This window comes from Trachypithecus francoisi, unplaced genomic scaffold (genome assembly GCF_009764315.1).
Source record: "Trachypithecus francoisi isolate TF-2019V2 unplaced genomic scaffold, Tfra_2.0 Contig01554, whole genome shotgun sequence".
Taxonomy (NCBI): domain Eukaryota; kingdom Metazoa; phylum Chordata; class Mammalia; order Primates; family Cercopithecidae; genus Trachypithecus; species Trachypithecus francoisi.
Window position 1 is genome coordinate 3,635,761 of NW_022681439.1, and position 13,487 is coordinate 3,649,247.

At 54.3% G+C, this 13,487-nt stretch overlaps 1 protein-coding gene across 6 annotated transcripts in view; it reads right to left on the reverse strand.

The window, feature by feature from the left end:
* The window catches only part of FAM167A (family with sequence similarity 167 member A), a 54,166-nt gene that overhangs the window by 37,929 nt on the left and 2,750 nt on the right, over positions 1–13,487 (reverse strand). For 2 of the 6 annotated variants that reach the window (XM_033177061.1, XM_033177069.1), the window contains exon 1: positions 8,037–8,225. The exons of 1 other annotated variant lie outside the window; for it this stretch is intronic. Coding sequence is in view for 1 of the 5 variants with exons in the window: in XM_033177059.1 (XP_033032950.1) it covers positions 8,037–8,420 (384 nt within the window). In the remaining 4 variants the exon portion in view is untranslated. Of the gene's footprint in view, positions 1–8,036; positions 11,099–13,487 lie in introns of those variants that run through there. 3 more of the 6 variants (XM_033177063.1, XM_033177062.1, XM_033177059.1) reach the window with 2 other exon arrangements.

The following is a 13,487-nucleotide window of genomic DNA, read 5'->3' on the forward strand; positions in this document are numbered from 1 at the left end:
AGAGGCCAGAAAGGCATTGCCCACATCAGACTGGGCTTCAGAAGGGCAGACTCGCCCCTAGTTCTTCCCCCTGCTGCTCATGGCCACCTGCTGGGTGTAGCCAGTTCAACTTCTACACATACTTTCTGATAATAAAATAAACACATGAATGACTAGTTTTCTCTCTATCATCCATTTCTCTATTTCTCATTTATACAGAAATAAATGAAAATTGTTAGAAGGAGGAGGAAAAGAAAAGACCTTTTTCCTATGGTGCCAGGCACTGTGCAATGTCTAGTTTAACCCCTGAAATGACCCTGAGGCATGACTGGTATTATCTAGTATCTCGTATTATCTCTACTGCAGGCAAGGAAACCACAGTTCACAAGGAGGTCAGGGAGGGAACCACCATTCCAGCTCAAGTCTCCCCAGCTCCACCATTGTGACCATCTTCCCAGAAGGCTCCATTTGTACAGAAGTAACAGGCATGTGAGCTTTATCATACTTAAAAAGTCCAGAGTTCCTAGAAACCTCAGGGGCAAATAACAATGCTGAAATATTCCCAAGGCAATGCTTTGTTTTTCTGTAAAGTTGTTCTGGGCAGAAGAGGAAGAAGAGACCGAGCACCTCGGTCTGCGGTGCCCAGCATGCGGGTGCTGTGAGTACGGCTGCAGTGGCGGGAGGGCCTCTTTCTGAGGCTGGGGTCTTAGTCCTCAGGCAGGGCTGGGCAGTGAGGGGACCTCAGCCTAAGGGAAGTTCTGTCATTAACAACCTGTGACCCTGGACAAGTCACACGACTCTTTGGAATTCAACTGGAACAAGGACTCATTTCATTTCTTTCTTTTTCTTTTTCTTTCTCTTTCTTTCTTTTTCTTTCTTTCTTTCTTTTCTTTCTCTTTCCTTCTTTCCTTCCTTTCTTCCTTTCTTTCTTTTTCTCTTTCTTTCTTTCTTTTCTTTCTTTCTCTTTCTTTCTTTCTTTCTTTCCTTCCTTCCTTCCTTCTTTCCCTCCCTCCTCCCTCCCTCCCTCCCTCCTTCCTTCCTTCCTTCTCTCTTTCTCTCTTTCTTTTTTTCTTTTTCTTTTTCTTTTTTTTTTTTTTTTACAGCATTTTGCTCTTGTCACCCAGGCTGGAATGCAGTGGTGCGATCTCAGCTCACTGCAACCTCTGCCTCCCAGGTTCAAGTGACTCTCCTGCCTCAGCCTCCTAAGTAGCTGGGATTACAGACTCCCGCCACCACACCTGGCTAATTTTTGTATTTTTAGTAGAGACAGGGTTTCACCATGTTGGCCAGGCTGGTCTTGAACTCCTGATATCAGGTGATCAGCCTACCTCAGCCTCCCAAAGTGCTGGGATTACAGGCGTGAGCCACTGCGCCTGGCCAGGAACTCATTTCATTTGTCTGTTTGTTTCGGTTGATGGGGGTGGCTCCTGGGCCAGTCGCAGGGACAACCGTGATGCTGTCCCTGGGGCCACCAGTGTGAGAGGATGGGTACATGGCATGAAACCCAGTACAGGACTCTGACAGGGGGCAGACGCCCCAGTGGGCTATACCCCCAGATTGCCCTAACACTCTGACTTTGGGCAGCCCTAGGTGCCTCCCACCTGGGGTCCCAGCATTGCTGATGGGAGTGGGAGAAACATTTTAGACAGACCCAGCCTGGTGTGGAAGAGAAGAGAGTTCCTGGCCTGGGAGTCAGCTACTGGGGTCCCGTCCCACCCTGAGCCATGGGTTTGGGTGTGATGACCTCTGCGCCCTCTTCCACCCTGACACATGCAGAGTCAGCCCACAGCAGAAGGTAGGGGGACCACCATGTCATGGAGCCACACCCATGGGGTCAGGGAGTAGAGGCGCTGACTCGCCCATGTTTCCCTGGGGACTGTCTCCCAGCAAAACCCGGTCTGCAGTGTCCTATGCTAATGGTTGCACTTCAGCTCAGGATTGAAGCTTCTGTTTCCACACCTGGAGCAACAGAGCCACCACATGCATTTTTTAATCACACTGCATTTGCAAATTTTTTCCCCCCCACACACAATGACCTGGGCTAGGGAGGGCTCCCTAAGAATTATACCACAGAGAACTGCACACCAGAGCCATCGAAAGAACTGCCCCAGGTCCCACAGCTCCATGAGTGGGGCTGGCTGGGCTTGCACCCAAGTCTTCTGACTCCAAGTTGAACCTTGCGCTATTGTCTAGGAAACAGGGAAACCTTGCTTGTCTTGCTGGGACATTATGAGGAAAGAATCTATAAAAATACTTAAGACCTTTGCAAATTCAAAGTGCTGGGTCCATGCTGAATAATTGATGGGCTCAGGCTACTTGGAGCTGAAGCACAGTCCTCCTGCAGGAAGGCTGGGAGCGCGGAAACCTTCCTTTTCATTTAGCCCAGTGAAAGAGGCTGCCAAGAAAATTGCCAAGAAAGACTTCTTCCCTGTTGGTCAGAAAGAGGCCCTGGCTCCTGGGAGCCACAGATCTAATTTATAGCCTCCCTGAAAGGCGGGGAGAAAGCCCAGGGCCCCTGCAGGGAGAGGGGCTCTTGGGACACCCAGTCGCTGGTGTATCCGTTCCAAGGCTGTAGGGCTCTGGGAAAGGGTGACCCTGGCAGGCAGGGAGAGGTGCCTGAGAATCTGAGAGTTTGATTTTGAAGGAGATGGGGAGGGGGAAAGTAGCCGTGGGAAAAGCAGGGAAGGATGTGGTTTTCCTACCGGGAAATGCTCAACAAGGCATGGATGCTCAGAAGGGCTAAGGCAGTCTGCTGCCGCCCCGCCAACTGCCACATGAAACCCAAGGTTTTTCTGGCCAAAGGCCATGGTGGCAGTGGGGATTAGAGGGCAGAAAGTAGACACAGAGTGGCCTTTAAAGCAATCTGCAGAGATGAAAGCAGAATGCAGCGCGGGCCCGTTCCCCGGCTATACAAACAGGAAACACTTCCCAGCTGGCTGACGCTTAGACGCCAGGGCACAGCTAAGGACACTGGGGATGTGTGCCCTCCCTCATGGCTCCAGCCCACCAGAGTGGCTCCTCACCAGCTGGCACTGGCCTCAGCCTCCAAACAAGGCAGATCTAGGACTATTCGAATCCACAGGATAATTGGCTCCAAGTTGAAAATAGGCAGAATCAACAAACTCCAGCTCAAGTGGGGATCTGTCCAGATGATCTGCTTTCTATTTTATCCGCAGCACAAATTCCAAAGCCTAAGACTTCTAAAAGACTTCTTAAGGCCTTTCACGGTGTTCCCTGTGCTTATGCCAACTGGGCACCTCCTTGTTCAGGCCGGGGGTGCTGACCTATCAGGGACTAGAAGGGTCCTTAGGGTTTCCTGGTGTTTGGATGCAGTGGGGTCCCAGTGTGGCCTCAGCCCAGCCAGGACTGCCCAGTGTAGCCTGTAACTGGCTGCAGGCGCAGCGCTATGCCTGCACTGGGGCTTGGTGGGGATATGTGGCCTGAGTGCCTGCGGGCAGGACAGAAAATGGGATGTGTGACTTCGCTTCCCTGCCGTGTCAGCTTGCATCGGGGGTACTGGGCTGCTGAAGCCTCTCAGGTTCACACCTCACAGAGGAAAGGAATCAGGAGCGGGAGAAAGGGATGGAGCAGGTTAGCAACAGGGTAGAGCCGGGTGTCGGGGGACGTGGGTTGGTTGACAGCCAGCCCTGCCACTTACTAGTTCTATGACCTTGATCAACAGATTCAACCCTCCTAGGCCTAGGTTCCACATCCATGAAACAGGATTATAATGGATTGTACCTCACAGTCTTGGAAGGACCAAATGAGATCAAGTTTACATGGATTTTTAGTTATACCTCTAATAGGACTGTCACCTCCTGCTCTTAACTGTGCTTGGCTGTCACTCTCCTTGGTCCATCGAATTAGGAAATGGCTCCTGCACTGCAAAAGTTAACTGAAGCATGCAGAACAGCATCTTACTGTCAACTCAGGACTCCACTGCATAAACCGCCTTTACTCATCAGCAGCCCCGCCCGACTGTATGCTCCCTGAGGGCAGGGCCTTCACCTTCTGCTTCCTTGGTAGGGTGGTGCATTTGGATCCTAAACTCCTTTGCAGAGATGGTGGGCTGTTCTGTGTGGTTTCATTATTCCAGCTGCAACCTGGGTGAATTCAAATCAGTAACACCTACCCCCACCCCACTCGCAGCCACTGCCTCCCAGCAGAAACATCTGCATCAGAGGCAGCCCGGACAGGCACTTGGGCGTCTTTATCTCTGGTCAGCATTGGGCATTTGATGATTAGCAAAGTAAACATTAGAAATGCGTTCTCATTGGTAAAGACAGAGGTATTCAAGATATGTGGGTTGGCTAAATGAATTCAGAGACACTCTTGACTCAGGAAAGAGCAGGAGAAAGAATCCATGAGAGCTCCAGGGAGGTGTGGTCAGGGCAGCAGAGAGCAGATTGCTGGGCTTCACTGAGCCCACAGGACAGGCTGTACAGACTGCTGGACCTGTGTGCAGGTAAATATTTGTCCAAAAATGTGTACATGTCTGGCAGAATCTGCTCTGAGGCTGCTTTCATTCAAACTTGATAATGAGGTTGTCTTCACCTTCCTCCAAGTTTTCAGCAGCTGCTATCAAACAAATAAACAAAACAGCAGCAGCCACACAACCAAACCTGGGAGGTGCCTTTGTGACTCGAGGGACTTAGGTTAGTTCACACCTGGCATGAGGCTTCCAGAGTGAAGTGCATAGAGATGATCACAGGACTAGCGAGGTAGTGTCACTTTCAACTTGATGGTGGACAGTGGGGGCCAGGTCCCTAAGGCAAGGACCCTCATCCAGAACCTTCCTGGGTGGCCACCACCTTAAGGGTGCACCTGCTGACCTAGGGGCTGCTGTGCCCAGCCAGCTCGCAGAGGCTCTGCTGGCTTCCTGGAATGAGGAAATGCTGCTCAGCCTTCGAAAAGGCCTGGAACTGTAGCCAGTGCGCAGGTCACTGCCTAGGCTCTTTCCATACCTGCCACTGGACCTGGAAAATGGTGTCTGACCTGGGCCTGTCCCTTTAGGTCCCAAGGGACAAGCCCTGCGAGGGAGCCCTTGGGCATCTACTGCCAGCTTCCACCTTTGGATCAGGATGCCCTGGAAGGAACTTCTGGCCACGCTGAAGAAATGGGGGCTTGGTCTATGCCCCCAGCAGGAGAAGGTGAATCCCCTCCTCTGCAGGTCTCTGCAAAGGCCGCTGGGGAGGAGGATCACACTTACGGGTACCGGAGGGACCCTTTGGAAACTCCTCAGTGAAGGGAGCTTTGCAGTGGGGGAGCAAAGCCACTCCCCACTAGAGATGACAATTTGGGGGAAGCTACTGTGCACTGAGGCCACGTGGCAGGGCCCTGGCGTGGGGAGGAGCCTGATGCTAGACAGCTGCTGCTAGAGAAGAGAGGCCCCCTTGACGGCTGTCACAGGGAGTCTGGGCTACTGCTCAGCACAGTCCTTCTCTTGAGAGTGGTTGATGGATGAGATTTGATGCTGCCTGGCAGAGCTGAGCAGGCAGGCAGTGCCCAGGAGGAAAGGGGGTGAGGTGGGAGCAGCCCCCCTCAAACTGCTTTGCTCACCTCTCTCCAGGCTTGTCCTTCCTCTCCAACACTTCTCCAGAGGGAAGTGGTAGGGGTCAGGGTGGGGAAGAGTTGGCCTTTAATGGACAGGGTAACAGTCCTAACCAGGGAAAAGCTGAGACCTGCGGCCTACCCGACTCATCCTGGCAACACAGCCCTTGGTGGCAGCTCAGACTCTGCAGATGATCTCAGAGTCAGTGAGGCTCACCTGTTGCCCCTTCTAAACTCTTTTCCCACCCTGCCCCATCCTTCCTGCTCCCCACCTTCCTGCTCCCCACCTCCCCCTGCCTGCCATGTAGCCCATCCTCAGCTCCTCAAGGTCTGTTTCAGTCTGTGCTTTTCCTTCCTCTCTCCACATGACAATCCAAGTCTCGGGGGTGCATTTGCATCATAAGAGCCAGCCAGGCTAATCCTAAGGGATTTCCAGTTAGTGGCACGTGAGTGCTCTCCCACCCCTGGTCTGGAAACCAGGAGCAAAGTTCTCAGTTATTCATCTTCCGCCTTTGCAAGCAGCTCAAGTCCCTCGGGAAAGCACAGCTCCCAAAGGGTTCTGGGAGTTCCAGGAGCTCCCGTAGGGGCCAACGGGGCTTTCTGAGAGCAAGATTTGCCCAGAGAACACGGCAGCCAGGGTGTGAGAAGCCCAGCACAGCAGCCAGGGTGTGAGAAGCCTAGCAAGTAGTTCCTTCCTCATTGGCCTGGGGCTCTGTGGCTCTCTCTCAGCAAACAGTTAGGGAGGGCCCTAATTTATTTCCCTGCCAGAGTCCCTCTTGGAGGGGGGCCAAGCTCGTAGACAGGAAGGCGGGGACTGGCAATTTAGTGGAAATCCATGCATGTAATTGGGAGGACCAGAAGAACAGGAGCAAGTGTGCAGGGAGTCTGGGGGTTCTGGGCAGGCAAGGAGGAGAACAGGGTGTGGGGGAGCAACCCTTTCTTCTGCTTCAGGTGAGAAGAATTGAGGCTGGCCAGGCCGGACGGCACAGACTTGCAAGCTCCTGATAGAAGAAATGGCTCTCCTGGCTCCACCGGGTTCCTCAAGAAGGCAAGGGACCTGCTCAGGTCACGAGATGAGCCCCACCACACGGTTCTCATTTCATCTGGGTGTAGTGGTTTCTGCCCCTCTCTGGGCCTTAGGTGCCTCAGATTTCCCAAAGCAGCCTTCCTTTGAGAGCACTGTCCCAGGAGTCAGGCACGTGAGGCTGATGCCTCTGCTCTCTCACCAGGTGTGGGAGCCACACCAGATCACTTCATTTCTCAGAGTCCCGTTGGCAAAACAAGGATAAGAGAGTCCCCTTGAAGGGTGATGGGGAGGATGGAGCGGCCAAGGGATGTGAAGGGTTTCGAAGTAGCGCATGGTCCATAAATGCATTCAAGAAAGAAGAACTGTCATCTTTATCTACTCCAAGCACAGCCCATGGCTGCTTTCCAAGCTCCTTAAAAACACACTGCAGAAGTTCCTATCCTGCCGACGCTCTGAGGCAACAGGCGCCACAGCACCTCTGCTTTCCCAAGACTTTGTCTACACTCTCCAGGCTCTGTCCTGAGCTTAGCGAGGGGACAGGACTGTGCCTACTGTGTCAATGGGAAGCTGCTTGGGAGCACGTGTCCCTTTGGGAAAACCCTGTGGATAGGGACCTGATCTCATCTTCTGGGATTCTCCAGCAATGACGGGGAGTTTGTGGAAACTCGACTTGGGAGAACCTGCTTGCAGGCATAAGGCAGTGGCCAGCCCTCAACCTAGAGTCAATCCTCCTTCCAGATTTCCCCAGGAGGTCCCAGTCCTCAGAATTCCCTCCAAGCCCCCCCCCCCCCCCCGGGAACAAGAACCAGGCAGGAATGGGTTTGCAAAAAAGCGATACATTCAACCTGACTTGGCTGAAGAAGACACCCCACCCCTTGTGGTCTGTGGCCCCGTGTCTGGGTGACTCAGGGTGCCCACCTTCAAGGCTGACCTGCTCATTCCCGGGGGCCCTTTGGGCTGTGCTGTTCCCTCTGGTCACATTGGCTTGGGTCCTTAGAGCACCCTGGTGCCCACGGGCCCTGGGCCACTTCTCCTGAGTTAGGGATCGCATCCGTGGGGACAGAAAACTTCCATCTCACTGAACCTGAAAACAGGAGCCAGGCTGGGCTTGGAGGTCACCAGCTGCCTGGGAGTGGACCTGCAGAGGCTAAATGGGGCCCTCCCTCTCAGACGGCAGACCCCAAACCCCCACCCAGAATCCGAGCCCGGACAGGGCCAGCAGGGAACTGGGAGATGAAGTCCAGCCCTGGCTGCCCGGCTCCTCTGGGAGGGCAGCGAGCCCGCAGGAGCGGGAGCGCATGAGCGGCCTCTCCCTGGGGCGGTGGGCGCACGTCCCCTCCGGGGCGCTTTGGGATTGGGCTGCTCCGCGCCACCTCGCTCTGGGGACCTGCGACGCCTCAGCCCCTGCCCAGCGCGCGCTGCTCGCCGCAGCCACACCTCCCAGCCCCTGGGAAAGTCTCCGCCGCCGGCGCGAACCCACCTTCCGGGCGCCCAGGGGCCCTGCTGGGGACTCGCCGGGGTCCCCGCTGCCTCCTCCTGGGCGGGTCCGCGCTGCCCGGCTCCGGCCTGGCCTCAGCTCGGCGCTACCGCCTCGCCTCTCCGAGCTCCGGTGAATTCTCGGTGCTGCTCCTTTCGGAAAGGACTTTTTTTTCCCCTGCGTTGCGTCAGGGCGGTTGCCTGGCGACGGCCGAGCTCTCAGCCGCGAGCCTTTCACCGCGATCCCGGCCTGGCGTTCTCGCCCCGGGTCCGAGAGCGCCCAGGGTCCTAGCGCCCCGTCGGTTCTCCGGCCCGGGCGGCTCCCGCCAGTGGAGACGAACTGCACGCCTTTGCCAAACCCCAGAGGAAACCAAACCCAAACATCCATTTTCTCATTAAACCCGAAACCAAGGCAGTTTCCCCCAATTGTGGCAACGTGGCTGCGACACTGTCAGCAGTTTGTCTGCATGGAGGGGGCAAGGGGACCCCAAGCCCGCGGCCTCACCCGCCTACACACGGCTGGAGTTCATAGGACCAGCGGCCACGACTGCTCCCGAGCGCCTACCATGGGCAACACCCCCGACGTGTAGGTATCTCTGGCTGCCAGATGAGGAAATTGAGGCGCAGAGACCTGAGCGTTTGCCCCACTAACCACAAGGTGCCTGTCCCGCCAGGGGCGCGGCATCGGCCACCTCTGGCTGTCCTTAGATTCTAAGACCCAGTCTCTGCTCCATCAAAGCCCAGAGCTGCAAACCCTAAGGCACACGCAGGACAGCAGCCCGAGCTGCCCGGCCCGCGGGTCTTCAGGACCAGTCCCAGCTTCTGACGAGGGGCGCAGGCCAAACACCGGAGGCCCCAAGGCTGGTTACTCGATGAGAGTCTCTTACTCCAGACCTCACCAAACACCTTTCCTAGATGCCCGGGGCTGGAAGCGTCTTTCAAAGCTCTCCAATCTGCCATTCTTACGCTAGCCCTGGGCGTGCGCGCAGGCGCCGTCTATATGCGCAGACGCGAAGCTGAGCGGTGGTGGGGCTGCAAAGTGACTGGCGCAGGCTCCAGGCAGGTGGGCTGGTGGGGCCTTCCGTGGGGCCTTCGCCCCTGCAGGGGCCGGAGATCCTCGTGCTGCCCTCTGGTGCCCGTGTCCTTCACTGCAACTCCGCATCCAGCCCTGACCTACTCCCTTCTTTTCTGACCTTCACTGGAAGGTCCTCTAAGGGATGTCGTCTAAGGAGACATCTTGCCAGTACAGACCTAGTCATGCCAATAAGGCAAGGGTCCTAAGCCAGTGGGTGTATTAACAGGCGTCTTTTGGAGAGTCACGGAGTTGATCCAGATCTTCTGATTCTAGCTCCTAAACATCACACCTTCCTTCTTCCTGCCCCCTGCCACTGTCCCTACCCAAGCCACCAGCAGCTTGCCCTACCCAGTTCTGAGACCTGCCACCCGGGTCCAAGCGTGCGCGCAGTCTCCTTACTGATCTCCCTTTACCCACTCTCAGCGCCTCCCAAGCCAGTTACTCCTCCACATGCAGGGGAAACTTAAGAATGGAAGTCCAGTCTCAGCTACTTCTGCTTAAAGGCCTTCAACAGCCCCTAGTCCTCTGAGGATTAAGAGCTAGCTTGGCTGCAGGGGCCTGGTTGGCCTCTGTCCATCTCTAGGGCCTTCTCTTGCGTGGACCCTTGCTCCCCAGACGGATGCCCTTCCAGTCCCTCTGTACACCTGCTCCTCCCCACGCACTGCTGCAGCTCTGCCTCCCAAGGGAACCCCAGATTACAGGCGCTGGCAGCCCCCTGCCTTATCTCCTTCATGGACCAGTTATAATTCCAAGTTTACCTGTGAGGTTATTTGATTGGTGCCTGTCTCCCTCTGAGGCAGTAGGCTCCGGAAGGGCAGGAGCCATGTTTGCAGGCAGAAGCCTCAATCTGGACTTGGGGATGCAGCATCCTTCTGGGTGCTGGCTGTTTCTGACCACAGCCCTGGTGCTGAACCCTAGTTGGCTGCATTGCTCACTGGTGTGCCCATGGGCCTGGCACGTGGTGAATGCTCCAAGGTCTTTTTGGATGGACCATTCAGCCCCATCTGGAAATGCCTTGTCCCACCTCTACCTCCTGGCTCCCCATTTGAACTGTGGCTTGTATTTCTGGGAGTGCAGATGCTTTCTCATGGAGGAATTGTCGCATGCCTCAAATGGACAGGCAGCCTGTCCAGGGCAAGGGTGGCATCTTGCCCTGTGGCTCCCATTCTGCCTGGCATGTGCCTATGGGCAGGAGGGTGATCAGTGATGGGGACCAGGAGGAGAGTGGGCCAGAGGAAAGAGGAAGGGGAGGAGGAAGAGCAGTCTTGGTTGGAGTAGACTCGACTCCAACGTCAAACCATATGGAGTGGTCAAATACATGAGTTAGCACAGAATGGTATGTAGCCTTAGAAATAATATTCTCAAAAACTATTTGATCATATAGAAAAATACTAATGATTTAATGCTAAGTAAATAAGACTGGGACACCAAATCCTGTGTACATTATGAAACTTCTCATTCTAATATCTAATTCATATGCATGCATGGAAAAAATATTGGAAGAGTACACGCAAATATTAGCTGTGGTTATCTCTGGGCTGCAGGATAATAGAGGATTTAAAATGTCTTCTGTAAGCCTGCAGTCGTTTTCTACAGTGAATCGTTTTGTAATGAGAAACATCAAGAAACACTACTCAAAAGGGAAGATGGCACTGTGTGGGTGTTCCTGATAGCACTTCCTTTTGTATCAGGCACTCTGAAAGTCAGTGATGGTGGGAGGATCTGGGTGGGCCAGAGAGGGCAGGGCCACCTAGAGGCTCCTCCTTCCCCTTGATCCCTTACAGAGAAGTTTTCTTTCAAGCGGTGCATGATGCATGAGACATTGGCTCTTATAGTCCTGCAGGAAGCCGTGAAATAGACGAGTCCAGAAAAATGCCCAGCCAGGCATGGTAGTTCACGCCTGTAATCCCAGCACTTTGGGAGGTCGAGGCAGGAGGATTGCTTGAGCCCAGGAATTGGAGACCAGCCTGGGCAACATGGTGAGACCCCGTTTATACAAAAAAAAAAAAAAAGGAAGAAGAAGAAGGAGAAAGAAAACTCAGCTGGGCATGGTGGTACATGCCTGAAGTCCCAGCTACTTGGGAGGCTGAGGTGCGAGGACTGCTTGAGGCCAGGAGATGAAGGTTGCAGTCAGCCATGATTGCACCACCGCGCTCCAACCTGGGCAACAGAGCAAGACCCCATCTCAAAAACAAAATAAGTAAATAAATAAATAAATACATACATACATAAAGATTTAAACTTAAAATATTATTTTAGAATTTCTCTCAATTCATTTATTCATCTATTCAATAAATATGTATTAGCACCACTAAATACTGGACACTGTTCTAGGCTCTTGGGAAATGTTAGTGAACAAGTTAGATGAAGGACCTCGCCCTTGAGAACTGATACTCCAGCAGACGAAAGCAGGCAGGCCAACAAATACGCTAAGTAAATCAGCAATATTGTGAGCGATAGAAAAACAGAACTGTAGACTTGGATTGGAAGTCACAGCAGAGGATGGAAAGAGTGTGCATGTTTTCAGGCAAGGTGGGCAGGGCTGGCCTTTCTAATAAGGTGGTTTTAAAGCAGATTTGAGGGAGATAAGGGAGGGGGTCTTGTGGTGTCTTGGGGAAGGGTGTTCTAGGCAAAGGGTCAGTGCAGAGGCCCTGGGCCAACAAACGTGCCTGCCACAATCAGGGGCCAGCATGGGTGCCTCAAGGCCAGAATGCAGCAGGCAGGGAGTGGAGCAGGCATGGGTGGGAGATGACGTCAGAGACAGGGCAGGGCGGGTGCTGGGGCAGAGCCTGTGGGCCTGGCAGACCTCATGAGGACTGGCCTTCCTCCAAGGGGAGCTCCAAATGCACAGCTGGAACCAGACTCTGCCCTCTTGGCACCCCCAGGGCACGAAGCCCTCTCTAAATCAGTCTCTCCTGTTCCCTTTTGAGTCTGTGAGCTACTTGAAGGCGATTCCTGGGTTCCAGGGATACGAGAGAAGGAAGGATAAAATTTCTGTTGGACTCTGTGGGACAGAGGACACTAAGGGTGGCGACATCCCCGCACTGCTCCAGAGAGCAATGAAGACTCACAGTCCAGGGCCAAAGTCCAACGGCCTCTGCTGTTTGCCTGTGGAAGGGACTCGTCCAACCGTGGGCCCAGGGTTTCAAGAAGAAGCCAGAAGTGACCGTCTTAGGCATGTTGAACAGCAACGGCTCCTCACTGCTCTCATCTCTCAGAAGACGCTGATTCAGGCTGAAGCTCAGAGGGGCAATGAGGGCCGGCTTTCTGTCCTCTAGGGAACCTGTTAGTTCCATTTAGCGGCGGCTGGCTCGGTGCCACCCCGGGGGCTAGACATGGGGGTGTGGCGCATGCAGCTTTTTGGTAGGAAGATAATGAACAGAGCAGTCACCACACAGAGCATCCGTCCACCTTAGTGCTGGAGTAGGGAGGCGACAGATTCCACCTGAGCCTAGGTGAGGAAGAGGAGTGGGCTTCAGCTGGGAGAGGCGCCCACTCTGAGGCGTCAGGGGGAACAGCATCTGGAAGGGCTTGTGCGGAGGCGTTGTGCAGAGCAGGAGGTTGCTCAGCGGCTGAACTGAGGAGTGGCGGGTGCAAGGGGCACAGCTGCAGGTCTCGGCGCAACTACAAAGGCAGGGGATGAGGAAGGAGCGCATCGCGGCTCTCCCAGCTCAGAGGAGCTGGGCAGGGGTTGAGACAGAAGGTCCACACAGAGGTTGTCTTTCTGCTGGCTCAAGGCGAGGGGGCCCCCTGCATGTCCCAGGTTATGATGACACTGGGATGGCAATGGAGGTGGTGACAGCAGGAGACCCAGAGTCAGACCCGGGTCACATCCTAGCTCCTCTGGTGATTAGTACGTACTACAGGCAGTCACTTAAGTTTTCTGAGTTATAGTTGCTTCATCAATAAGATGGAAATGATTTTGCTATTCATAGTACTGTCTTGGTCCACGAGCAAGAGGGCTGCCTGGGCTGGGTTTTAGAGAACCCTGCCCTGCGCTTTCTCCAGGCAAGATGGCCGAGGGTCAGGGGGTGCCCTCTCAGAGTCCACTCCCTCCCTTCCACCTGGGATCCAGGGCCCAGGGATCTCCTGCCCAGATGGGCCACGTTCAGGCCTATGTGGCCTCTCCCTGGTCTATGGGGTTTGGATGAAGGCTGGGCTCTCAGGCTGCTCCCCTGTCCAAGCTCTGGGTAGGAAAAGTAAGAGGGGGCCACAGGTGGGGCCTGAGGCCTCATTCTCACTTCCCTTCTATGCTCAAGGGTCCAAGGATGCAAATCAGAGCCTCGCTTTTGAAATTGTTCTAAAGGTATATTTGTCAAGGCAGGAGAAAAGAACGAAACCTATTTTCCAGTTTATTAACTTGATTTATAACTTTCAAAT